This window comes from Bos javanicus, chromosome 8 (assembly GCF_032452875.1).
Source record: "Bos javanicus breed banteng chromosome 8, ARS-OSU_banteng_1.0, whole genome shotgun sequence".
Classification (NCBI taxonomy): domain Eukaryota; kingdom Metazoa; phylum Chordata; class Mammalia; order Artiodactyla; family Bovidae; genus Bos; species Bos javanicus.
The window spans coordinates 71,649,335-71,676,809 of record NC_083875.1 but is presented as its reverse complement, the minus strand read 5'-3'; the positions used below and the strand labels follow the sequence as shown (position 1 = coordinate 71,676,809).

The following is a 27,475-nucleotide window of genomic DNA, read 5'->3' as shown; positions in this document are numbered from 1 at the left end:
GTTAGTTTCTGCTGTACAACAAAGTGAATCTATTACATGTATACATGTATCATATCCCCCTACCTTGGATCTCTCTCCCACCCCAGTTCCCCATCCTACCCCTCTGGGTCATCACAAAGCACCAAGCTTAGTCCCCTGTGCTACAGAGTATGTTCCCACTAACTATCTATTTTACACCTGGAGTGTATATATGTTAATCCTGTTTTCCCAGTTCATCCCACTCCCCACCCCACCCCCATGTACACACATCCATTCTCTATGTTTGAGTCTCTATTCCTGCCCTGCAAATAGGTTAATTTGTACCACTTTTCTAGATTTCACATATATGCATCCTATGAAAGACACATTTTTAAATACAAACCTTACCAACTACACTTGCTGGCTTAAACCCCTTTAATGATCTCTCATTCCCCTGTAGGAAAGAGTTGAGAAATCTTAACATGGATTATAAAATCGTGCCTGGTCTAGCTAGATTCAAACCCTTTTGTCTCATCTAATATCACTCTTTCTCTTCCTAAATTTCACCTGCTGCACACTTTCAGTCCCCCAGATCCACCATACTGCATCTCAGGATGGCCATGCCACGCATGCTGGTCCTTCTCACTGGAAACCTCCCCCTCAGCCCCTGTTGCCACTGCATACATTTCCAGGGCTGAATAATTAGAGGTTACCATACACCTAGACTATGGTAGGTGATGGTAAGAGGTCTATGATCAGTGATCCCTAGAATTGTACAACCCAACTGCCCTGCCCCTACGGCTGCCGAACTACATCATGGTTATTGTTATTTCAGCTTAAATACCTCCTCCTCTAGGAAACTTTCTCTGACCACCTCATCTGATTATTGTCTTGAATTTTTGTATTGTAACACTCAGCACATTGATGACTGTTTGTGTTACCCTGTAACTGCCACTTAGACAAACTATTAATGAAAGATTGAATGTAAGAATGCAGTTGGACTTTGCCTCCATAACATGTCAAGTGCCTAAGTAATATTTAACAACACATATTTTCTCCCTATCCTTATTGATGTCCTTGGTTTAGAAATAGTGTGAAAGAAAAAAAAAAGGATAATCCTTGCTATTTCCACGATTTGGCTTTTACATGCATCCTTTCATATTGCTATGAAGCCTGGAAAATATATACATACACATTTCTGTCCCCTTGGTACTCACTCCCCCAAAAAGAGGCATGATTCTTGTGAATTCCTGTGCAGAAGAATGTCCTCTTCTATGATTAAAAAGATGACAGATCAGCTTCAGTTAGAAAGTAGTGACTCTCCCATAACAACAAACTTCCCTAAGATCTCAGAGAATTACAAATCTAGCAGATACTCTTTGAGAAAACACTAGCTATCAAGTCACTAAGTTTCTTCATCTTCATAGCCTGTAACATGGATTTGTCAATTACAGATTTCCAAAGAAGACTTTTGCCAACAATATTTCCCTAGGATCTGTCTTCCACCCTCTTTATAGGTAGGTCTGCTGTTAAAATTGCTACCTTGGCTTGGCCTTAGATTTTTTTTTCCCCTCAGCTCCCCGTGAAGCCTACACACATGGCAAATTGTGGGATTCTGAATTTTACTTTGTTGTTTGCATCTGCATTCTGAAATTTCTTGAGAGATCAATGATGCATTTTAAAAGTTGACATAATTTTTTATTCAACATATATTGTTGTTTTAAGTTAGAGAACAATTCACTTTTTTCAATCCTCCATCCTTCTAGACACGGAAGTCTCCACTGAATTTCTCATTTCAAGTCCAATAGACTCTTTGTCATCTTTCTTTTATTTGTCCCTTTAAATCAATACTCTAGCCTTCTCCATTAAACCTTCTGCACTGGGAGGATTATCTGTATAGGATTTCTTTGCTCTCTGGCTCTTAGTTGGGCTAGGCCCATAAGAAGCCCCGACTGGAGAGAGGATGTTTTCACTAGTATGTTCACTTTGTGAAAATTTATCAAGCTGTACTTTTTATGATTTTTGCATTTTTCTTAATGCAAGTTATACTTCAATAAAAAGTAAAAATAAGAAATATAAAATAAATAAGTGAACAAATGAATGGGCCCCTGAGTTATCTGATAACTCTTTAAATCTGAAGTTCAGAACCAACTAATCTCTTAGGCATTACAGGATGGTACCCATCATTTATAAGGCCTTTAAGGGCTTAAAGATGATGAAGAACTGGGGAAAATTTTGCTGGTTCCAAAGGAAAAAAATACAGTAAGAAAACTGTGAAAATTTGAAATAGATACTTAAGGAAATGTCTACAAAATGTAGCATCATGTCATTATGTCAACTGCTGTTCAACACATCATATATAATTGTATCAAAATGTAGTTTCCTTGAAATATACGAGGATCATAACACATTCCCTATTCAAGAATTCCATTAGAATAAAAGCCTAGAGTTTAGAAAGGCCATTGGTTATCTTCATAAGGGCCATACCTTTAAATCATGTAATGTACAAGAATGAACATGCAAAAGAAGGCACACACACACACATTCACAGAGCTGGAGAAGTTCCTACCAATTAAGAACCGAGATTATAAAAACCAAGCCCCTGGCAAGAGAGCAGCAGTCAATTCAATCACTTAATAGTGAGGTCAGTTAGGGGTTCCCCCTCCCCACCTTCCACAAGCCCGCCATACCCAAGGACTCAGCAAGGTTTCAGTTCTCAACCATGTAGCAAATCCTTTTTGGCAATAGGCACACAGGCTGCAGTGAGGCAAAGCTTTCTTCCCCCTCCCTGTGCACAACCGTTCACAGCACCTACTTTACAGCTGATGGTTTTGCATTCATTGCTTCTGAATGCAGCTCTGGGCTTTCAGTGGTTCTTTCCAATTCATGGCATAAGGCAACATTTTAAGGAGGGAGTGGGGGAAGGGCTTTGAACGGGGCTGAATGAAAATCTCACTGTTTCTAAGGTCTTAAAATTTTTCATTTTTTCGAAAAGAGACACATAAGGAAAGTTACAGATTCTCAGTCTTGTTACCATGGATGTATCCTGCTCCCTCGAGTCCTGCTCAAGGTCAGCCCCAACTGAGATAAGATGCTTGTTATGTGTGGGCAACACCTGAAGTCCTAAGAGAAATGACTCCTTATCCTCGCACCTTTCCCCTTGATCAGAAAGACAGCTGGACTCATGGAATTAGGCAAAACTATCCATCAGTGTATCTACTTCTTTGGAGAAAAAAATAGAGAAGCTATGACTTTAAAAGCTCCAAACACTGACCCACCCTTCATACCAACGAAGGTCTGTTTAATATCATGTTAGGAAATACTTTTTCTCACTTCTAATGGTTGACTTTAACAGTGTGGTTCTTTTCTCATTCTTTTCCATATTCCAAAGTCTGGTGTGAGTGATTTAAATGACAAGTGAAGGGCAAGCCCCACCAACCCCACACACACACACACACACACACACACAGAGGAAACTGCACTTCCTTTGTTAACTTTGCAAGAAAAACAGTAAAGACGATCAATCACACCTATGTAAAGAAAATATTAAAAGTACAAATATGAGGAGCACTGAAAATATAATTAAAATTTGCTATACGAAAAGAGTAATATTCCTCTGCTCCATGCTTTCTTGAGTTAAATTTCCCTGTCTTCGCACAGCGACTCCCTGATGTTTTTTGCCCTTAAGGACTTCACGGCTTCCTCCAAGGCTGTAACTTTTTTTTTCTCTCTCTCTCTCTTCCTCCCCCTTCCTATTATTGTCACTGGAGAGTGCAGGATGACATGTTCAAGAAAATGCTTGCCTTGAGGCCAGAGTGTGTTTCCTTTTGCACTTGGATTTCCATTTATTCCACTAAATTTCCTTACAATTAATTTTTTAAAGGGCTGAGAGAGTCCATTTCTCAAACAGCTGACAAAAAACGTGATCCATGAAAGCAAAGAGAATGGCACTGGTGACCGTTTTTGCTACCATTATAAAACCCTTACAGTATGAATTCTGACACTGCATTCTGCACTTTATTACTACGATATAGTAATCAGAGTATGTTGAGACTCCCATGATACCCATTCAGAACAAGGAACCGGTTTATCTTAATTGCACTTTAGCCTAAAGCATATTAAATGCAACTTGATTATAAAATGCATTTGAATTGCCCTAATAAATTTCTTGGCAAGCTTTCCCAACCTCAAGTAAAGAAATCTATAACCTCCTAGGCTGGCCCCTCTGCTGACTTGCAGGGTAACTTTGTATAAAGGCTTCTCCCTCTCCACATCCCCCTTTCTCAGCCAATAAATTCAGAATAATAGATTTGTCTAGCACCCAGGAATGGCTGCAAGACACTTCTTTATACTTGGACAGCATTTTGCAAATGCCAAGCTGGCTTTAGGCTACATATGTCAGAATGATGCTTCAGCCTGAGTTTTTTGTTTTTTGGGTTTTTTTTAATTTCTATTTCACAAACTCATTGGCATCACCCATCAGTCTTACTCATTATAGCTCACAGCTGAACCTTGTGGATTTGCTGCCTTGGATTCAGGTCCACCCCTCCGTGTCTTGCCCCACACTGCACTGTCTGCATTTTCACTGCATATATTTTCACCAACCCAGGTACAGAAAGCTTAAGGTCTATGGATGAATGGAGTTGTATTGTTGTTGTTTAGGCACTCAGTCATGTCCAATTCTTTGTGACCCCCATGAACTGTAGCCTGCCATGCTCCTCTGTCCATGGGATTTCCTAAGCAAGAATACTGGAGTGGGTTGCCATTTCCTTCTCCAAGGGATCTTCCCCACCCAGGGGCAGAAGTCGCATCTCCTGCATGGCAGGCAGGTTCTTTACCACTGAGCCACCTGGGAAGCCCGACGGATGGAGTGGTCTACTGCAAGTAGCAAGCCTTGGTCTCTAACAGGAAGGGTTTGCATGGAGCACTGGATGGAAGACTTTCTCAGTCATGGGCAGAATGACAGGCTGGCCCCACCCCTCGACTATTCCTTCCTCTACTTGGAGTACAAATGGATTTGTCACAGAGGTGTCTGAGAGATTGACCAAGAAGCAAGGGAAAACATTTAGGCTCAGATTTGCCTCCACACTGACCTCCCAACACTCCCCTGGAAGATTTCCAAGCCATAGGATAGATGCAAAAAAGTGTCACAAATTGAGTAGAAAGTTATTTAGCTTTGACCTCTGTCTGCAGACCACTGGAAGAAAGAATGCTAAGAAGAAAAAAATGGGTCAAAGAAGTTTCATTTTCTTCACTTGCAAGGTGCAATGTTCACTATCACCTTGAAATAGAATTGCTTTTTTAAACCAAGGAGCTCAAAATAACACCTGTGTTATCTGATATAGCCCTTCATCTGCCCTGAACGGTTAGGTAGGGATGTGAGCCTCCCCTTTAGCACTGGGGCAGACTAGTTAATAAATAAAGTAGTTAATAAACCCTAACAAGTTAATAAACAGAATAGTTAGTAAATAGATCCTCCGCTTAGCACTAGGGCAGAGTAGTTAATAGTTAATAAACCTACAACCCCTTGATAGTTCTCTGCTAGGTAATAATAGGATGGTAAACAGAATGGTTTTATCACAGAATTCCTAAAATATGTAGAACCATGCCAGTCATCTGCAAGCTCACTGGCTAAGTCACAGGTGTGTGACCTAGACCACAAATATAAGTCATCCCCTTAAAAAAAGCATCCTGATGACCTGAAACAATCAATGGTCAATCTGACTTAGCCAGGATTCACACTTTTTTTTTTTTTTATGTAAAAGGCATATCTCCTTGCTGGTTGGTTCGGGCGCCCTCATGTGTCTCAACAGAGTACTGTTCCTTTCTGTCTCCAAAGGGCATGATTCTGACAGATTCAATGACACACATTTCTTTGTACTTGTTTCAGTATGCTCCTGTGAAACAGAAGATTGACAGGCTGCCCGAGGACTATGAACTTGTCCTCCCTGATATAAAGTGACATTGTAACTTAGACCTGAAGGGATGAGACACTAGTGTTCACAAGAGTAGAGGCTAATTTCAACTTGCTTGTCCTGGTTTAAACGTGTTAGATTATCTTGTGTATTCTTTTTCCTCTTCCTGCCCCATCCCAAGGGGCAGTGCACTAAGGATGCGTGGTCCTCCTCAACTGCGGGGGTCACACGACTGAAGAACCCAGAACTCCTTTTAGAATAAACAAATCTCAGGTGACCTAGCTCCATCATCTACCCTATGACCATGCATAAGTCATTCCTCTCTGGTCTCAGGCTCTTTCTGTGGGAGGAGAGAGTGATGTTTTTTCTCACAGATAAGAAGCAGCAGCAGCACCATGCCCGGTATAGAGCAGATAGGCACCAGGCAAATGTTAATTGAATCTAAACCTGTAAACTCCATTCCAACCCACTGGCCATATTAGATTTCCAGAAAACAGATATTCTTCCTCATCAAATACAACCTACGTGCATTAAGAAGTAGCTTGGGAGTTCATGGCGCACAAGAAAAGGTCAAACATTTCTCCACATTTCCCACAACACTTGACTTAATACCAAGAACTCAGTAATCCTCCCTAAACCAGTGGGGGTAGGGGGAGTTTACCCTCTTAATATAGTTTCCCCTTTCTTTCTTTGGCAGAGTTTAAAGCAGTCAGAGGCAATTAACAAGGCCAAGAATTTGAGACTGTCTGCACAGTAAACGTATCTTTACAGAAGGAAGAGATGATTTCCACACACCCGCCCCCCTATCTTCCTTCTTTTCCTCTCCTTCTTTTTCTTGAGATTAGGAAGGCATGACTGAATGGTCCTACAGTGCAGTCAGGCCTCAAGATTCCCAGAGAAGAATGACAGTGACACTCCAACCTTATTTACCATGTCACACCGACCTTGATGAGTCTTGCAGTCTGTTAACCACAACAGAAACATTTACCAAGAGACCATGCTCCTGGGCTGCTCTCACCAAAAAGCCCAGAGCCATTCACCGCTCAGCTTTAAGCTAGCCAAATCCAACAAAGCCCCAGAGATCTTTGATGTAATCTTCTCACTGAACTCATGCCAGCCTCGCACGGGCACAGTCAGGGCACCATCACCCAGCCTTAGGTGTTGGCAGATTCTCCCACCCACTTCTGTGCACTTTCCCAGCTTGAGGGCATGGCAAAGGCTCCCCTCCCCTCCCACCTACTGCACCTGGGGGTGCTTCCAACTTGCACAGCCGCAGTAGGGCTTGGGAAGATTCCTCATCTCCCTTAAGCGCATCACATCTTTTTGTGAGCTAAGTTACTACCTTAACAGAATCCCAGAAAGTGCCAGTCTAACGGAGATGCTAGATAGTCTTGTCAACTAAAATCCATAACCAATGAATGGGGAAGGGAAAACCCCTGATGTACTGTCATTAAACTAGGAGAAATATTTTTTTCCAATAAAGTTCTTATACTAATTGATAATTTCCATCTTATTTCAAACATCTCTCATCATTTTCCCCCTTTCTTTCCTACTGCTATCCTGGTTGTCCAGGACCTCAACAACACAAATTGATCTTACTAACTAGCTTTACAATCTCCATTCTTTTCTTCCTCCAAGCCATCCTAAGTACAGTCAAACGACCTTCCCCCAATGCTAATTTCAACACATTTAGCAATTCCTACTCAAGAACCCTTGACTCCTCGTTGCTTGCATGATAAAATTCAAAGTCTGAAATCTGATATTCAAGCTCTTTTGTATTCTTCCTTACTCCCCCATCCCAGGAGAAGTTACAAAGAAACTGGACATCACCTCCAGGGCTCCCCAGACTCTTCTATCATTCTTATATCAAAGTCTAATGCGAGCACAAGGACTGAGTACATTCAGATGTCCTTGAACTCTGGGTAAGAGATGCTATTTACATTAGGGATTTCTAGGTAGGCTTCAGCTTCCGCCTTTGATGTTCTCAAATGCACAGATGCACTAGTTATATGCAAACCAATATGGCTGCCCACCATTGCATTGCTTCATGTTATCAGTACTGTGAGATATTTCACACACTCAGCTAGGAACCTCCAGACAGATGACAATAAGTTAATGAAATCCAGAGAAACAATGAACCAACATCAGAAGATGCAAAACACACCCTGACAATTGTGGAACAATCTGTTCTGGTGGGAACACCAGGGTATGGGGAAAAGAATGGCGATGGTGAAAAGTAAGTCACCACCCTTCAAAGCCAGTAGGTTAAAACAAGGAAAGTCTAACAAGAGAAACAGTACTGCCTTTAACAAGAAAAAAATGGCTAAGGAGGTAGAGAAGTAGAGGATGAGAAATCCAAATCTTCGGGAAGAATATGCATCTGTCTTCTGGTTCTCCTTCTAGAAGAAAACACACAACTATTAATACTGTGTTGCAGTGCCGTCACGCCAGACACCTATCACTCCTGCCTGAAGCAATAAAAACAACCTCCGAGATTTCCAGAACAAAAACATTTTTAAAAAATGAAACATCATGGCTTTTTCATAAATTCTGCAAAAGCAACAACAGCAGTTCACATCTTTCCTGCACTGACCGTTCCATGAAGCTTTGCCACATCTGTAGCCAATGCTGACCATGGCCTTCTCTTACCATACAAGTTTCTGACACCCTGAACCCTTAGGAAATATGACTGGGGTTGACCTTCTTCCCAACTTGACTATAAGCTTCTCAGTGATGAGAATCATTACTTTTCCTCCTTCTCTCTTCTCCTTTACCTTCCCCCACGCATCCCCTAAGCTCCCAGCCTAGAAGGTACTTGAGAAATACCAATACTGTCAGTTAATTTAAATTGAAAATGTTAAAAGAAATTTGAAAATTCCCTTTCTTTTCTCTAGATATTCCCTCTACCCTTAATTTTCTCTGCTCCTTCTTCTAGCAAACGTCATATTTTCCAAACAACCTTTTTTTTTTTCCCTTGCCAGGCAACCTATAATCACTCCCCACACTCATGTAGAGTTGATTCTTGGTTTGTGGTTAAGAGTCGGAGCTCTTTCTCCAATCTTTGTTTGAAGATTTGATGATTTACATGGAAGTCTTTGGCTCTGTTTTCTTACAAGATCATCTTGCCCGTCTGGACGAATCCCTGATGGCCCTTTCTCATTTACCTCCTTCAAATGTTTAAAGGTTGTCTTGCTTAATCCTTTCACTCCAACCCAGCCCTTAATGACCACCTTCAATCCTAACCATCAATCCTAAATCCTCTCCAAGATCATTAGCCTCCTTCACAAGTTAGGGACAAGCCTCAGTATTGCCTACAGCCCACTTATAAGAAAATATGAACTTCTATCCTAGGCATGATTGTGATGCCACAGTAATTTTCTTATTACATATCAAGCTTATTAGCCCTTTCTCCAACACATGCTGGTCTCTTACCCCTTCTTCCCTGTCTTGCCCACCCCCTAATCCCTCTCCCCCCACTCAACAAGAAATGAACTGGTTTACCCAACAGGTTTATTCTTGCTTTGGCCAGCTTATTGTTTCAATGTGATTATGAAGTTGCTGGGCTTGAATACACAGTTTATTAATTTCCAGGCATTCACGATGTCTCCCTGTTGAGCAGAATATATGTAGGTATTCATGTGTCTAGCTGTGGTAACTAACACTCTTGGAGTCTGCAGTCTTGCTGGTAACAAAAAAGATGGGAGTCAAGGTTAATTTATGTTACTAGACATTGTTTTAGAGATATCAGGAATGCTAGACTCCAACTTTGGCATTTGACAGGTTGGAAAACAGGTAGAACAGGGTAAAAGGATTTGACCAGGGTCATAGAGCTGATCAATAGAGGAACTGGGGTGACAGCTCAGAGCTCTCATTTTCCAGTCCACCAGGGCCCTTATCCTCCTACATGTCCCTTTACAAAAGCTCATATATGTGAAAACTCAGGATGGATGTCCACATACAGCCAAAATGCCTTGCAGACCTGTGAACACACTTACACTGAGAAGATGGGGAGGTACTATCTACGTAACTTACAACACTGAGACAGTGCTATGAAAATTATAGTAAAACTGCTGTAATGAGTTTAAATTCGAATCCAAAGAGACCCCACTACTCATCCTGCCTGGATTGCATTCCTTCCCATAGCACACAGTTTTAAAAGATGGTTAGATTTCCCAAAGCACCTGGTTGAGTTCATCATACGATTTCCCTTTAATTCGACCAACACAAAATCATCCCTGAATTCTGTGAAAATAGCTTTTTCATACATCTCTGCACACACAGTCACACACACGTATAAAACATTGGCAGCAGGTACTTTTAATTTGCTGGAAAATATTTCTAAGAAGTCAAACAGCTCTAGCCCAATGAGCACGCCCTCCGATTGGCTGGCCAGACCAGCTGAGGGACCTGATTGGTCCCTGATCCTGAGGACCGATAAGAACGGCTATAAAATCCCTGGGTGCAGCTCTGGGCCCCCAGTTTGCAAAAGCCAGAGGTGCAAGAAGCAGCGACTGCAGCAGCAACAACAGCAGCAGCAAAAAGCGCCAGCGGAAGCAACATCAGCAGCAGCAACAACAGAAAAATCCTCATCAAATCCTCACCTAGGTTCTCAGTGTATCCAGATCCACATCTTCACTCAAGCCGGGAGAGGGAAAGAGGAAAGGGGGGGAGGAAAAAAAAAAAAAAAAAAACCCAGCAACTTAGCGGAAACTTCTCAGAGAATGCTCCAAAACTCAGCAGTGCTTCTGGTGCTGGTGATCAGTGCTTCTGCAACCCATGAGGCGGAGCAGAATGATTCTGTGAGCCTCAGGAAATCCCGGGTGGCAGCTCAGAACTCAGGTAAGCGGCAAACCCAGGACCGGTTTCTCCCGCAAGGAGCTGTCCTCATTTGCCTCTCGCTTTTGCAACTGTGTCTGTGACGGCTGATCTTGATAATAAATGTGCTGCATGCCTGAAGGCAATAAACTGCCAGTGTAATCCAATAGCCTTAGGAAGTGGAGCTCCTTTGTTTAATAAATTGCATGCAACTAACGAAGAAGCTGGGCGCTCTGCTGAGGGTATTTCATTGCATAAGCCTAGCCTGATTGCCTGAAATCTGGCACGTACCCTCTTGGTGGGGGGGGAGGGGGGTGCGGGGGGAGGGGGCGGGGGAGAGGCTTGAATGTTGGCATGCTTCAAAGCGCTCTCTATACTTTCCAGAAGCCGAAGCTGATCTTGAGGTGAGACGTGACTTGTCTGATGCTGCTCCTCTTCCTTCACCCTAAAGACCCCATAACTTGACTTCCTCGGCCCTTCAGGGAACACACAGAAAGCTCCCTCTGCAGAGCGATTTACCGAGCCATAGCCCTCCAGTCTGACAAATTCAGGGCAGATTTATAGAAAACCCTATACATCCCACCCCCACCCACCCCGCACCCCGCGACACTGCTCCTTCCGTCTGTCTCTGCTCTCTCAGGGCTCCATTCAATCCCCACGCAGCCCCTTGGCCAGGGAGCCCCCTCGTAAAAAAGTATCTGTGAAAGGTAGCAGCTATTTCTCCAAGGGGGCGGGGGTCTCTCTCTAGTCCTGACTCCCGGAGCAGTCAATTGTGTATTATCTTAGCCTCTAAAGGAAAAGAGTCCTCAGGAAGCCGGCATTGACACTTCTGCCTTTGGACTTGGCTTGTCCATCTTGCTTGCCTTCCATGCCGGCTCGCTCTCTCTCTCTCTGCCCCCACCCCGCCCCGCCCCGACTGTCAGTAAAGATGGGCTCGCAGGTGTTGGACGCCGCTCCCCTCGAAAGAGCACAGGTCCCTGCCGAGAGGAGGGCTTTGGTTCACTTCCTTTTGTACTTAGTTGCTATAGAGATGCCGTGATTCACAATTCCAGCTTGCCTAAAACAATAGCAACCCTAATGCATATTAAAACTGCTTTAAGCAAAGTTATAATTTGAACCCGTGGAAATATATAATTAGGGAAATGACTTGTAACATCCCAGAGGCTGCGGGGGGAGGGGGGGCCGGAGGGGGGGGCCGGGGGGGAGGGGCCGCCTAACCGAATCGTGCTTTTGATCTCAGAGGAGACTCCTATGGTATGAAGGCTGCAGATCATTTCTCGCTGAGCTGCCTGCCAGAACACCCCCCCCCCTTCTGTAGGAGAGAAATTACTTTTATGGGAGATCTTATCCACAATGTAGAAAGCCTCATGCAAGTTCTTTGCGGTTTTCTTTCCGTCTTGCACAAGGGGGTGCCTTGGCCTTGTTATTCTACACCTGTGTTTCTCTCTTTTTTAAAAAAATGGCTTTTAATATGAGAGATTATACATACCTCTAAGCACTGTCCTATGGAGGGGGGGGGGGGTGGGATGAAACATGAAAGGATCAGATTTCTTTCCGCCAATAGGAAGGTAAGTTAAACGCCCTAAATCAGAAGGGTCTCCAAGTGGACTCCTAGCAAGTTCTTCTCTGCCATTTAGGCCAAATGTCCATGCTTATTGGGGTTTCCCTGGTGGCACAGATGGTAAAGAATCTGCCTGCCAATGCAGGAAACACGGGTTCAGTCCCTGATTTGGGAAGATCCCCTGGAGAAGGAAATGACAATCCACTCCAGTATTCTTGCCTGGAAAATCCCATGGACAGAGCAGCCTGACAGGCTACAATCAGAGTGTCACAAAGAGTCAGACCCGATTGAGCACGCACATGCACACACGCATGTCCATCCTTATTACCCTGGAGTGTATTTTTTTGGAAGCCAGATAGACTCCCTGGCCCTTCCTCCGCCTAAACTTGTCCACCCATCACTGCCTTCCCAGGCTTTCAGCCTTTAGGACATGACCTTGGATTCTGCAGAGTTCCTTCAAGAACTGTGCATGCCTGATCTTCCAATCTTACTTCTCCGACCACCAAAACTGTATGGGATGGTGAGACCAAGAGTATGCCTCCAAGGGAAAACTCATTCCCACTCCTTCATGTGCTCTGGTTCTTATAAGCAAAAGGAGTCTGCTTGTCCCCTCTCTTCTTCATCCCCCACACCACTCTGAATGGGTCTTTTTGGTAGCCCCATCACAGACTCCCAGGAGAAGTTCTTCTCACCCCTTTGTCTTTGAATTTTGCCACCACATCACCATGATCTGTCCAGAGCATCCTCACCGTTTGACCCAGATTGGATGGATTTGTATCTTTCAGCTGAAGTGATTCGCTGCCTCAACAGCGCGCTGCAGGTTGGCTGTGGAGCTTTTGCATGCCTGGAAAACTCCACCTGTGACACAGATGGGATGTACGACATCTGTAAATCCTTCTTGTACAGCGCTGCTAAATTTGACACTCAGGTAATAAGACCTTGACCCCTGCTCCCACTGGCTATGTGTCATTAACGGTGTATGAAACTATTGTTCTTCGGACCCAGTCTTGTAGGGAACCAGCTCTGCTTCCCAGCCTCCCTACTCTAAATTCTCATCTCTAACGTGTGTATACACACACACACACACACACACACACACACTGTGGGCTAAGAAATAGGTTCTATATAAACCACTCTCCACCCACTCTAATGCACAATTGTAACACGCTGACAGAGGCTGTCTTATAAGGGAGGGGTGATGAGCGGAAAATCTTTGCTTCTTCAAGAGGAAATAAAAATGTTCTTCTAACAAAGAAGCTCTTCTCACTATATAAGCCAGCATACTAGCTTGCTTGTTTGTTTGTTTACTAGCTTGTGGTTTGAGTTATCAAATCTCAATCCAGAGAATACAATCTATTCTCTAAGAATACTGTCTATTTTTAGGCTGCAGAGTGGTTGGTTATGGTTCATCTCTTTTTGTCATCTCATTTCATTTCTATGGAGCTCAATTCTCAAGGTAGTCTAAGGGAATAGGGATTTAAAAAAAAAAATCTTGACTGCAGCCTACAATTCTCTTATTACAAGGACATTTAGAGGGCTGGCTTCCCTGGTGGCTCAGTGGTAAAGAATCTGCCTGCGATGCAGAAGATGCAGGAGATGCAGGTTCAATCCCTGGGTCAGGAAGATCCCCAGGAGGAGGGCATGGCAACCCACTCCAGTATTCTTACCTGGAGAATGTCATGGACAGAGGAACCTGGCCGGCTACAGTCCATGGGGTCATAAGAGTTGGGGGTTAGAGTTATGGGTTAAGGGTTAGGGTTAGAGACAGTGCCAAGGCATGCCCCCTTAAGTTCCACATACTGTAGGCACTGTCCTCTCTGTTCAGCTCAAGCTAAAGTTTGTCCTCTTGCCCCCCTCCTTCCTCGGCAGGGAAAAGCATTTGTCAAAGAGAGCTTAAAGTGCATCGCCAATGGGGTCACCTCCAAGGTCTTCCTGGCCATTCGGAGGTGCTCTACTTTCCAGAGGATGATCGCCGAAGTCCAGGAGGAGTGCTACACCAAGCTGAACGTGTGCAGTGTCGCCAAGCGGAACCCGGAAGCCATCACGGAAGTCGTCCAGCTCCCTAATCATTTCTCCAACAGGTACAGATGAATCCACTTTTTGGCAATTGTGGGGGAGGAGGGAGTGGTTGACTGGCAGAGCCAGATACAGAAGGGGTTAAATTGCCACAATCGTGCTCTTATTTTAGCTTGCAGTCTTCCCAGCTTTTGCAGGAAAAAATATGTTTGTGATTGTCTGTGACAGCTTAGGCAGCCTGGATTTTTTTTCACTGTTGTAGGAAAGTCTTTCCATGCATCTAATAGAAAACTTCATCCACAGCATCCCTGGGTGCGTTGCCTTGAAGGGAATTATGAAGTTTATGGAAACAAGCTTTTGAGACATCCAGTTGGGCTGAAATCGTGACTAGGCAAAGTACAGTGGGTCATCATGAAAACCTTGGTCAAATGTCATCAACAGACTTCTAAAACTGCATGTATTTTGAGTCAGTCCGAAGTCCCCCTAGATATTTCACTGGGTATCCCAGAGCAAGCCACCTCCCTTTGGCGGGACTCAAATTTCCTTTGGGAAAAGTGAAATGGCTGGACTAGATGATTCCCATGTTCCCTTCCAGGTCTGTCATCCCATTCCTCTAGTCCAGGGTTTCCCGGAATGGTTTTCTGCTGATTCCCTGGATCCCTGAGCCCAAGCCACTGAGCTAGTAATATCTGAGCATCACGCCCTTCTGCATCCTTGACTCACTGTCCTTACCAGACAGGAGTGAGCACCTAAGACATGAGATGGCAGGCATGCTCATTTCATGGCCTAGAAAGCTTTCTGGTAAGACCTGGGCTTCATCATCCGTGATCAAGTTCAGAGAGGTTCTAATGGGGCCAGCATGGAAGTATGGCAGGGACAATGCAGACCAGTCAAGTTTGGCCTCCTGTGATGCCGCACAGCCTAAAACTTGACTCCTAGTCCTGAAGGACTATTTTTCTCTGATTCTCCAGTCAAATTTGCACATATTCACAAAGATCAGACCCTATGGGTTGCTCTGACCACAAGACAGCTAACACAGCCTTACCAGATTGATTTCCTAGCCAGTGGCTGCCTCCCTTCTTCAGAGAGTCCTTAATAACCTAGTCCTTCTGGGGCTAACCATTAAGTTAGTCATTTATACATGGTAGCCCTAGTGGTAAAGAACCTGCCTGCCAGTGCAGGAGATGTAAGAGACACAGGTTCAATCCCTGGGTCAGGAAGATCCCCTGGAGGAGGGCACGACAATCCACTGCAGTATTTTTGCCCAGAGAATCCCATGGACAGAAGAGCCTGGTGGGCTACTGTCCATAGGGTCGCACAGATCAGACATGACTGAAGCGATTTAGCATGCACACACGGAAAATGGAAAAGTAGCTCCTCTTTAGAGAAAGGCTGAGGCCTCTGACATTAAACTTTGTAAATTTCTGATTCACCCTGACTACAGATCACTGAACTTCAGAACCTCATGTCAGTTTATAAAAGTCATGTGTTCAGTCTTTGGACGTGACCCTGTCATGGTCCTAACTGATATTCTGAGAACAGGAAAGTCAAATTCATCATTTATCTCAAGTGGCCTGTCTCTTTATATTGACCTTAGTCTTAATATTCTTAGGAAGATTTTTATTACATCTGGAGAGGGGGCGGGGGGAAAAGCAGTCTGTTACTTGAAGATTCTTCACCCTAAGGAAAAGAAGTAAAGATTGCTAGGTTTGACAGGCGCTAGGGACCAGGGGGCTAATGGACATGAACTTGAGCAAATTCCAGGAGATAGTGGAGGACACGGAAGTCTGGCATGCTGCAGTCCATGGGGTCATAAAGAGTCAAGCACAACTTAGTGACTCAATAACAATATCAAGGACCAAGTATGTGTTTGTGTGGTAACTGGGCAGGAATATGTTAGTACAGCCATTATCAGTTTTAATCTTTAAGGGTCCAAAGACAGTTCATAACCTATAATATGGCATATGGCCAATTTTGAGACACTACTCATGTCTCTGATTCAACTGAGGTAGCGTCTTTCATTATGAAGCCAGAGCTCTTAGAGAAAGGAGAATACAGATTGTGGACTGGTGATACTAAGAATCTAAAAAGAGACTAGAAATAGGAGTTTTTTATTTAGTTTCTTTTCTTTCTTTTTTTTTTTGGCCACACTGTGCAGTATGTGGGATTTTAGTTCCCTGACCAGGGATGGAATCCACGACCCCTGCAGTGGAAGCTGAGTCTTAACCACAAGACCGCCAGGGAAGTCCAGTAATAGGAATGTTTAAGCAGGCCATTATTCTTTTCAACAGATGTCTTGTTCTCACCTTTAGAAAGTGGTCACACAGAATCTGGTTATCATCCTCTGTCATCTTAGAAGAATCACCTTTATTAGGGAAAACAGTCAGTCTCTTGAAGACTAGAATCTTCCATGCAACTGTACCTTTCCCCAATTATTTGACTTCAACTGGCTAGTATTATTCCTGCTCAGAACTAGAGATTTCCGGTTCCATGTTGGGCTCTGGTTTGCTCTATTTAAGCTTCTCACTCTCCTGCCACATCCTGCTTTCCCAGCCTCTGTCCCACCATAGATACACAGTAAGTTGTGCCAACTGGCACAGAATTGTGAAAGGAAGTAGTTACAGGTTCATTCCACCTTCCTGTGACTTATCTAGCATGAGATTTGGGCCTGGGAGAATCCAAAAGCCTGTGACTGGACCAGGAGCCAGAACAGGGAACTTTTCCATGAGAGAAATGCGCTTAGAAGAGGAAGAATAGCTGGAGTGTCCCCCTGCCTGGATTTGCACACTATATTTTCAATAAGGAGGGAAGATGGCAAAATTGATCAGGCAGGTTGGGCAGCTGTGAGACTTGAGAAGAAATTGGACCATTCCAGATCCAGAGTGGGAAAACTGACAAAGCTTCCAACTCTCTAGGGCATGGATAGGGAACAGGAAACAGAAGAATAATATTGATCAAGGGAAACAAAGGACTATTTATAAACCTTCACACAGAATGTTCCTAGGCAGTATGTGTGTATTTGGGTAAGCATGGCTGAAACAGTAGCTATGGAGAATATCTGATCTTATTCTTTACCGAGAAAATAAAGTCACTGATGGAATTTTCAAAGGGGAAGCAAGAAACATGCTTTAAAGGGTACTTCCAGGCTGAGGGGAGAGGAGGAGGTCTTCCCCGGTAGCTTAGTGGTAAAGAATCCCCCAGACAATGTAGGAGCCACAGGAGACGCAGGTTCAATCCCTGAATGAGAGAGATCCCCTGGAGGAGGAAATGGAAGCTCACTCCAGTATTCTTGCCTGGAGAATCCCATGGACAGAGAAGCCTGGCAAGCTATAGTCCATGGCATCGCAAAACATTGGATACAACTGAGTGACTGAGCACACACCCATCAGGCTGGGTAATCAGAATTTTACCCACCAAATCTTGGGAGTACCTCCCACCGCCTCACCCGATAAAGATGACAAAAGGAATCGTCTTAAATTGTTTTAACTCTTCCTACAAAGGATGGTCCTTAAGCAAATTTGCACTTTTTTTTTGTTGCTATTGTTAAATTGAGAAGGAACGTATATATCAAACCCCAGAAACATGTTATAGCTAGAAATGACCATAAAGATTATCTAGGCTAACTGTCTCATTTTGGTAATTAAAGAACAGACCAAGAGAGGGGGTGACTTGCTGAAGGTCACACAGCTAGTGAATGACAGTGTTGAGCCTAAAATTCACACAGCCCTGATCCAAGCTCTTTGATTTCCACTTCAAAAATGGCAGCAGGTAAAACCTCTAGGAGATAGCCACAGTCTAAAAATGGAATACCAAACAGAATACAATAAATGTAGCCCCTGGTGATCAACAATTGAAGTTGTGTGCATTCTCTCCTCAAAGAGAAGGCACATCTCCCCAATAGCTATAGTAACATCAAGATTTGATACAAGATGGTGATCCAGAAATACGTGACAAGGGCTAAATCAACTTTTTCTGGAGACACGATTTCTTCAGTAACCTCACTGAGGTGGCTTAGAGATAGGGAAGATCTGTCTCAATCACTAGAGGTCAATGCCATATTCCAGCCCTTAATGAAGAGGTGTAGGGTTAACCTTTTGCTTGCTCAGGCAAATGGTGTAGACATAAAGGCAGTCTCGTAGGTTTCCCACACTTGCAGGAGCTGCTGCTGGAGCCATGGACATTTTCTATTCGAAGGCGCTCTCTTAGCCTACCCTTGTTTAGTTAACAAGCTCCATGGGAGAGGCTAAGGGTAGATTTGGGGGGAGTTGCTAAGAGCAGTCAGGCTGGCCAGGATCATCCTCAAGAAACATCAAGAACAGGTGGCCTATTGGGGTTAGCAGAGAAAGCAACAGTAAAAGTAGGTGTTTTCAGAGTTGGAGAGCAGGTGTCTGGACAAAACGGGACCAGAGGAACACATAAATGGCCTTAAAGAGGTAAGGCTAGTTGCAGAAGCTTAGTTCCTTTACTGGTGTTGGACTTTTCATCCAGACTAGAGTCTTCAGTGTTGCCCTAAGGGAAGATCCTCTTTTCCAGCCCATTTGGAAGACCATTAAGTGTGAACAGTTCTTTCTAGAAATGGAAAGATTAACTTCTAAGTTATACAGTCCATGTTGCAGGGAGCGGGGGTGAGGGAGGGAGTGGTGGGCAGGAAGGTGAGGGGTCACAAACCTTCTTCTCTAGGATCTAAAACACCCTGTGAAATAGACAAAGAGATGCAGGGAACCACATCCCAGCAGAGCACAAGAGATGCCTGGGGATCTATGTGGGTGTGTAGATGTCTACTTTGTTCATACAAAGTAGTCTATTCTCACTTTTTCCAAAACCACTTCTCTCCCCATTTCCCCATCCAAGCGAGATCTGCTTTGACTCATGTGCTTTATAATTCCGAAGGGTTGGAAAATGTGTCTCTGTGCCAGGGAGTCCCAATTTTAACAACAGCTGGATATAATCCTCCTTCACGGAAGAGGTCGAGCCAGGACTGTATCCAAGACCCAGACACTTTACTCCCTATGTCCCCAGCTTCGTTCTGCTCCCTCACAGAAGGGTGATGGCTTTGCTTCAGTGCCCACATTCCACTCTATTTACTGTACATCCTTGAAAGGACCTCTGGAGGTGGGAGGAGGGTTAAGTTATTCTGGAAAGATGTTTGATCCTGTGTTCTATGAGGTGAGTTAAAAATAAACAGGTTTCTTTTCATGGAAGATCGTGGCCCAGCAGTCTTAGGGCTCCTCTGAGAAAAGGGTCTCTCTACGTAAATACTGCAGACCACCATCATCAGGGGGCTTCCCAGGCGGTGCTAGTGGTAAAGAACCCGCATGCAAATGCAGGAGACACAAGAGATATGGGTTCGACATCTGGGTTGGGAAGATCCCCTGGAGGAAGAAACAGCAACCCACTCCAGTATTCTTGACTGGGAAATCCCAAGGACAGAGGAACCTGGTGGACTACAGTCCATAGGGTGGCAAAGAGCTGGACACAACTAAAGCAACTTAGCACGGGCCATCATCAGGAGAGTCCTTTTAGTGAGCACAGAACTGATGGGTTTGACAACTGCCTCCTCAAAATGGAGCAGATGCATCCCAATTCAAACTGGAAAATACCAAAACTATCTTCCCAACAAATAGGACCAGTAATTTATATGTGTTAAATATTAGACAGTTTACTGACAAAAGGTCAATGACAAGGTTCAAGTGTGTTCTTGATGTCATAAAAGACTCCTTTTTTGGTAATTTCCATGCTGTCTAACTCACAGGTACTGATTTTTCAAAAACCTGCATCAAAGGGAATATTACCTAAGAATATTTGCTGTGTAACATTTACACAATTGTTTTCACATCTTCTGCACTGCCATCTTATTCATGGAAAAATGTCCTATGACTAAAATGATGAAACCATATTCTTCATGGAAAAAAAAAATATATGTATATATATATGTTAGTTTAATCCTTTCTGAGCCACAATGATTAGCCACAGTATTTCAGATGCTTCAAGAATTCAGATCAAAGATGAAGGAAATTTATAACAAACACCAATTTTTTTGTGTGAAACTTACCAGAAGACATACAGATAATTTTTTCTTTAGGGAACCATGACTTTGGAAATAACTCTATTTTGAAAGCTTCATTTCCTCAATGGCCACAAAATAAATCAACAGATAGACAGTGAGCAGGCAATATGGCCCTAGGACTTGGGCACATGAGGAGCACAGAGAATAAGGACACATATCCTGCCTTCAGCAAAGCTTACAGTCTAGTCAGGAAAACAAAACCATCAGCAAACAAGTGATGGTCACCAAATATCTATAAAAACATCCCCCCACCACTCAGCAAAAGTTTGAGTGGTGTGAGAAACTTCTTGAAATGATAGAAGCAAGAAGCATTAAGGGCCTCCAGCCTTTCTATGTAAATATCCTCATTGCCTGGCATTTGGTCCTCTCACTGCACTATCCCTTTGCAGGAAGACTGAAAATGACTGCGAGGCTAGCCAAGGGATGACAGGGAACTCAGACTGAGTAGAAAAATGCATTAGATAACTGAAGACAGGGATCCCCTTTAAAAATTGAAATTTAGGGATTTCCTTGGCAATCCAGTGGTTAGGGCCCCATGTTTCCACTGAGGAACATGGGTTCCATTCCTGATTGGGGAACTAAAATCCCACAAGCCACTCAATGTGACCAGAAAAAAAAAAAAAAAAATAGAAATTTAGTCAGAATATGCACACATACCATCAAGAAAAAGAAAAATTGCAGAGTCACCAAAATAACCGTAAATGCTTTCACGGTGTGCAGTGACTATTGACATATAAGTGTGAGTGCTGGGTTACATCATCCATTTGATCAAGTCTTTGCTTCTACGTCTAGCCCACTGGAGGGCTTCTCTGGTAGTTCAGTGGTAAAGAATCCGCCTGCCAATACAAGAGATGCAGGTTTGATCCCAGGGTCACGAAGATCCTCTGGAGGAGGAAATGGCAACCCACTCCAGTATTCTTGCCTAGAAAATTCCATGGACAGAGAAGCCTGGCGGGCTACAGTCTGTGGGGTCACAAAGAGTTGGACATGACCGAGCAACTAATCACACACTAGCCCATTGGATGACCCGGGACAGTCACTTCAGCTCTCCTACCTTAATTTCTTCTCTGTAAAAAGAGATGATGAAATAATCGTTAAATTACCTTCACAATCCCCATCTAGCTCCATGATTCTGTTTCTAAAGATTTTATAACTCGCCATGAGCCCACTATTCAAAGTACAATCTCAATCTCCTAAGCACTAAACATGAATACAGAACCATCTTTACTCTGGGTGGTAACTCAAGGCAGCGCATACACTCACACTAAGAAGATGCTGCATGAAAGTTAGAGGCAAAAGCCACCTTCAACTGATGCTACCCATGGGTGTTTGGTCTGGCCATTTGGGCTGGGTGTTGGCTGCAGCCCAGATGAAAGCCAGGGTCTTGCCTTGCTCTCACCGAATGACCCCTCTTTCCCAATGCAGATACTATAACAGACTTGTCCGAAGCCTACTGGACTGTGACGAAGACACAGTCAGCACCATTAGAGACAGCCTGATGGAGAAAATCGGCCCCAACATGGCCAGCCTCTTTCACATCCTGCAGACGGATCACTGTGCCCATACACAGCAGCGAGCTGACTTCAACAGGAGGCGTGCCAATGAGCCACAGAAGCTGAAAGTCCTCCTCAGGAACCTCCGAGGTGAGGTGGCCTCTCCCTCCCACATCAAACGCACCTCCCAGGAGAGTGCCTAGCCGGGGAGAGGCAATCACAGCCTCAGCAAACTACGATCGTTTTAAGGGTGTTTACGCACCAACTTTGAGTGTACTGTGCCTGGTTTGATTTTTTTTTTTTTTAAGTAGTTCCTATTTTCTATCCCTCTTCCCTTAAAGAAAAATTGCATGAAACTAGGCTTCTGTAATCAATTTCTCAACATTTTGCAATGGCGGCATTCCCACCAATAGAACATATGTGATCTCTATGCCTCTCCTCGGGAGAAAGTGGCCTCTTTTATCACTTCCCTCCACTCGGTCTTTTCCCAGCTCCCCTCCAACAACTCTCAAACACAAAACATTCACATAACTCCCCAGACATTGTCATTTGAAGATGCGGAGCCCTTTAGAATGGTTGCCCCAGTAGAGTTAGCTGATAAGAAGCAACTTAATTTAAATGCATGTCTTAAACCAACGCTCATAAAGATGCTCAGTGGAATTCGTGTTATGAATCTGTGCTGGCCATGGACGAATATGAATGTCATATTTGAGTTCTTGATCTCTCATGAGCTAGTGTCTTATGGTCTTGATCCTCAATGTCTAATTTCCTTCCCAACACATTTACCAAATTGCTCGAGCCTGGCTCTCCAACCAGACTTGGAGCCTGCATCTTCTTGCATCGAATGAAAAACAAAAAGCTAACATCTCTAAGTACTGTAACTGCTCAGAGCTTTAAAAGTATCTTTAACAATTGTCTTAAAACCAGAGAATCTTAAGGTCTAACTGTGGAATATAAATAGGTGAAAACTAATGTACTGTACATAAATTCCAGAGGACTCTGCTTAAACAAAGCAGTATATAATAACTTTATTGCATATAGATTTAGTTTTGTAACTTAGCTTTATTTTTCTTTTCCTGGGAATGGAATAACTATCTCACTTCCAGATATCCACATAAATGCTCCTTGTGGCCTTTTTTATAACTAAGGGGGTAGAAGTAGTTTTACTCAACATCAAAACTTAAGATGGGCCTGTATGAGATAGAAAAAAAAAAAAAACAACAGGTTTATCTGAAGGACCCCAGGCAAGATGTTAATCTCCCAGCCCACCTCAACCCAGAGGCTACTCTTGACTTAGACCTATCCTGAAACAGCTCTGTCACATCCAACTGAGAATTACAGGAGCCAGAAAGAGCGACCCTTTGAGCTTGGGCCACTTAAGAGTGTGATCCGGCCTGCTATGCCTTGGGAAGTGGCAGTTCTTGACTTGTCACCGTTCATCAGTGCCTGGTTCTCTGGCAACATGATGATGGGGTAGGAGGCTTTCCATGAACTCAATCAGGAATGAGTCAATCAGCCTTTGGGTCTTTAGTTCGGGGGACTTGGGGCTGAGGGGGTATAAGTAACCCTGGGTTGTCCAGCCTTAATAAACTCCTCTTATTACATTTTTGTCCTGTAGCACGCTGCCTTGCTGAAGTAGTCCTGGCAGCCGGGCCATCTCTGTATAGGATTGCAAAAAAAAAAGAAAAAAACAAAAAAAAAAGAAAAAAAAAAAGAGGGAAAAACAGAGCTGGCGGTTTGATCCTTTCTGCCATGATGTTTACAAGATGGCGACCACCAAAGCCAAATGATTAACCTAGCTATGAACAACAGTAGTTTCTCAGGGTCACTGTCCTTGAACCCAACAGTCCCTTAGGAGCGTCACTGCCCACCAAAGGTCAACGTCGAGAGAGGAAGAGGGAGGAGGGGTAGGACTGTAAGGGCCACTCCAAACTCGCTTAGGTAGAAACCACTGGTGCTTGACTCTCACTCAGATGAACTTCCTATCTGTCCGAATCAGAGTGGTAGGGATCCTGGTGGGAGGAGGGAGGGCACATCTCCAGAAAAACGAAAAGCAATACAACTTTACCACAAAGCCTTTAAAACCAGTAACGTGCTGCTCAAGGACCAAGAGTGGATGCACAGACCTAGCAGCTGCACAAGCGGCTGCTTTTGTCCCCACACAGCCTCTCAGCGTGTTGACATCAGATTGTTAAGAGCATTTTTATACCCAGAACTGCCCCATCCCCAGGTCCCCAAACATATGGACACTGCCTTAGCCTCTTGGAAATCAGGTAGATCATATTCTAAGTTGATTCTCCCTCACCCTCCCTCCACCATCCCTCCCCGCCCCAAACCTGCCCCCAGGCAAGGCTGGCTTCTCCAAACCAGAAAAGCTATTCAAGTTTTGTGTGTTATGTCCATTTCGCACTAAGCCAGGATCCCAATGCAACAAATAGTTTATGAGTATTCCTAGCGAAATTCTCTCTTAACTTCAGTCCAGTGGATTCTCTTTGATTTGCTGTGACCTCTTCAAACCGTGGTACCCCCTCCTTTTCTCCCCACAATAATATTTATATATGTATCTATAATACATATATCTACACATACGGAAAGAAGCAGTTCTCACAATATTGCTAGTTTTTTGCATCTCTTTTCCCTCCATCCTACTCCCTCCAATTCCCCCTTCAACTTCCAAAGCTTTGTCTTGTGTTTGCTGCACAGAGTGATTTGGGGGGCTGACCTAGACCAGTTTGCATGATTCTTCTCTTGTGATTTGGTTGCACTTTAGACATTTTTGTGCCATTATATTTGCATTATGTATTTATAATTTAAATGATATTTAGGTTTTTGGCTGAGTACTGGAATAAACAGTGAGCATATCTGGTATATGTCATTATTTATTGTTAAATTACATTTTTAAGCTCCATGTGCATATAAAGGTTATGAAACATATCATGGTAATGACAGATGCAAGTTATTTTATTTGCTTATTTTTATAATTAAAGATACCATAGCATAATATGAAGCCTTTGGTGAATTCCTTCTAAGATAAAAAATAATAATAATAAAGTGTTACGTTTTATTGTTTTTTTTCCCCTATGTCTTTCATTGTTATTCTTAAAAAATTTCTTGAATGAGACTTTCTGAACATGAGGTGAATGGCTGATTAGTTTCTTTACAGTTGCTGATGAAGTGCCAATATGTGGATGAACATAGTTTAAAGTCAACATTTTCCAAATCCCCTTAAAAACATTTAGTGGCTCCCATTACCTGCACAGTAAAATTGCAACCCAAACTCCTCACCACCCTAGAGGAAGCTTTATAGTCTGGTGCTGCTTCGCTCTCCAGCCTCAAGATATACCTTCTGTTCAATGGAGTCTATTCTCCCTCCATGACCCAGTTTGGGAACGGGCTGTGCTCTCTCTCCTTTCCATGCCTTTATTTATGCTGTTCTCACTTTCTAGATGTTTCCCTCCATCCTTTGCCTAGACAGGCAGCACCTTTGCTTCTCCAGTGTGTTCCCAGCACTGGAAAAGCATCCAGTTCATAGGATACCCTCAACACTTTCAATGAATGATTTAGAACAAATCAGAAGAGGGGAAAAGACACTTGAATCAGTGGGGCAAGGGAGGCAGATAGCTCGAGGGTGATAAGAATCCAGCTCCAAGACCAGACTTCTGAAATCTGAATTCTGGCTCTGCCATTTGTTAACTGCGTGGCATCAGATAGGGCTTCCTTGGTAGCTCAGTGGTAAAGAATCTGCCTGCTAACACTAGAGACTACGAGTTCAATCCCTGGGTCAGGAAGATTCCTTGGAGATGAAAATGGCAACCCACTCCAGTACTCTTGCCTGGGAAATCCTGTGGACCGAGGATCCCGGTGGGCTATCCATGGGGTCGAGAAAGAGTCAGACATGACTTAGTGGCTGAGTACAACGTCAGGTAAACTATTTAATCTCAAAACATATCAGTTTCTTCCTCCATAATATGAGGATAGTGATAATTTTCCAAAGAGCTGTTACAAGATAAGTAAAGTGTTTCCATGTTCAATGCACTGTGATGTCATGCTGCTAAGTCGCTTCAATCATGTTCGACTCTGTGCGACCCCATAGACGGCAGCCCACCAGGCTCCCCCGTCCCTGGGATTCTCCAGGCAAGAACACTGGAGTGGGTTGCGATTGTCTTCTCCAATGCATGAAAGTGAAAAGTGAAAGTGAAGTTGCTCAGTCGTGTCCGACCCTCAGCGACCCCATGGACTGCAGCCTTCCAAGCTCTTCTGTCCATGGGATTTGCCAGGCAAGAGTACTGGAGTGGGGTGCCATTGCCTTCTCCGCTGTAATGTCATAAGGGTCAGCTATTACCATTACAAGTAGAGGAGATGTGAACAAAAGGAGGAGGCTGCTGCTGCTGCTGCTAAGTCGTGTCCGACTCTGTGCGACCCCATAGACGGCAGCCCACCAGGCTCCCCCGTCCCTGGGATTCTCCAGGCAAGAACACTGGAGTGGGTTGCCATTTCCTTCTCCAATGCAGGAAAGTGAAAAGTGAAAGTGAAGTCGCTCAGTCGTGTCCGACTCTTCGCGACCCCATGGACTGCAGCCTACCAAGCTCCTCCGTCCATGGGATTTTCCAGGCAAGAGTACTGGAGTGGGGTGCCATTGCCTTCTCCGAAAGGAGGAGGCACCCCATCTCAAAAAAAACAGAGAAATGATTCCCAGCAGAATGACATTTACCTGAGTCTTGAAGGGCAGTTACAACCTGTCATAGAATTCAGTCACAGAAACTCGGGACTTGTGCAGTATAGTTGTTTCAAGGAGTGGTCTTATATAGTTAACTTTTTTAATTAGTGGATTTTCTCCATATCTTAAATTCAAATGGGATGTTTCTCAATATCATTCATTTCCACCTCCAAACTGCATTTTCCCAAGATTGGATATACAAAAGACAGCTAACATATACCACAAGAACTGTCTCTCCAAAGCCAAAATATGTTTTGCATTTGCTTTTCTCTGGCCTGACGAAAGAAAAACAGTACGTATATTCATTATGACCCTTTACATACTGTCCTGTGGTGTAGTGATTTAAGAACTTGGACCTGGGATTTCCAGGAACTGAGTTCAAATTCTTGTTTGTGGCCAAATATCTAACATCTTAACACCTTCTTTTATTTGACCTATGACAATATCCCTGTGAGAACCCTTCTACACTGTTAGTGGGAATGTAAATCGGTGCAGCTATTGTGGAAAGCAGTCTGGAGGATATTTTCCTGGAGTTTTTCCTCAAAAAACTAAAAATAGAGTTGCTATATGATCCAGCAACCCCACTCCTAGGCATATATCCAGACAAAGCTATAATTCAAAAAGATACGTGCACCCCTATGTTCATAGCAGCACTTTTTACAATAGCCAAGACATGGAAACAATCTAAATGTCCATTGACAGATGAATGGATAAAGAAGATGTGGTGCACATATACAATGGAATGCGACTAGGCCATAAAAAGGAATGAAATGATACCATTTGCAGCAACATGGATGGACCTAGAGATTATCATACTAAGTGAAGTAAGTCAGAGAAAGGCAAATATCATATAGTACCACTTCTCAGTTCAGTTCAGTCACTCAGTAGTGTCCAACTCTATGCAGCCACATGGACTGCAGCACGCCAGGCTTC

General features: G+C 43.7%; 1 protein-coding gene across 1 annotated transcript; it reads left to right on the top strand.

The window, feature by feature from the left end:
* The first annotated feature begins 10,340 nt into the window (after nt 1–10,340).
* STC1 (stanniocalcin 1) lies at nt 10,341–24,691 on the top strand. Its single transcript, XM_061425858.1, has 4 exons — nt 10,341–10,712; nt 13,035–13,177; nt 14,119–14,330; nt 21,758–24,691. Exons 1-4 carry the CDS (start codon nt 10,595–10,597, stop codon nt 22,026–22,028), a joined length of 744 nt encoding a protein of 247 aa, XP_061281842.1. The 5' UTR covers nt 10,341–10,594; the 3' UTR covers nt 22,029–24,691.
* Nucleotides 24,692–27,475: the final 2,784 nt, after the last annotated feature.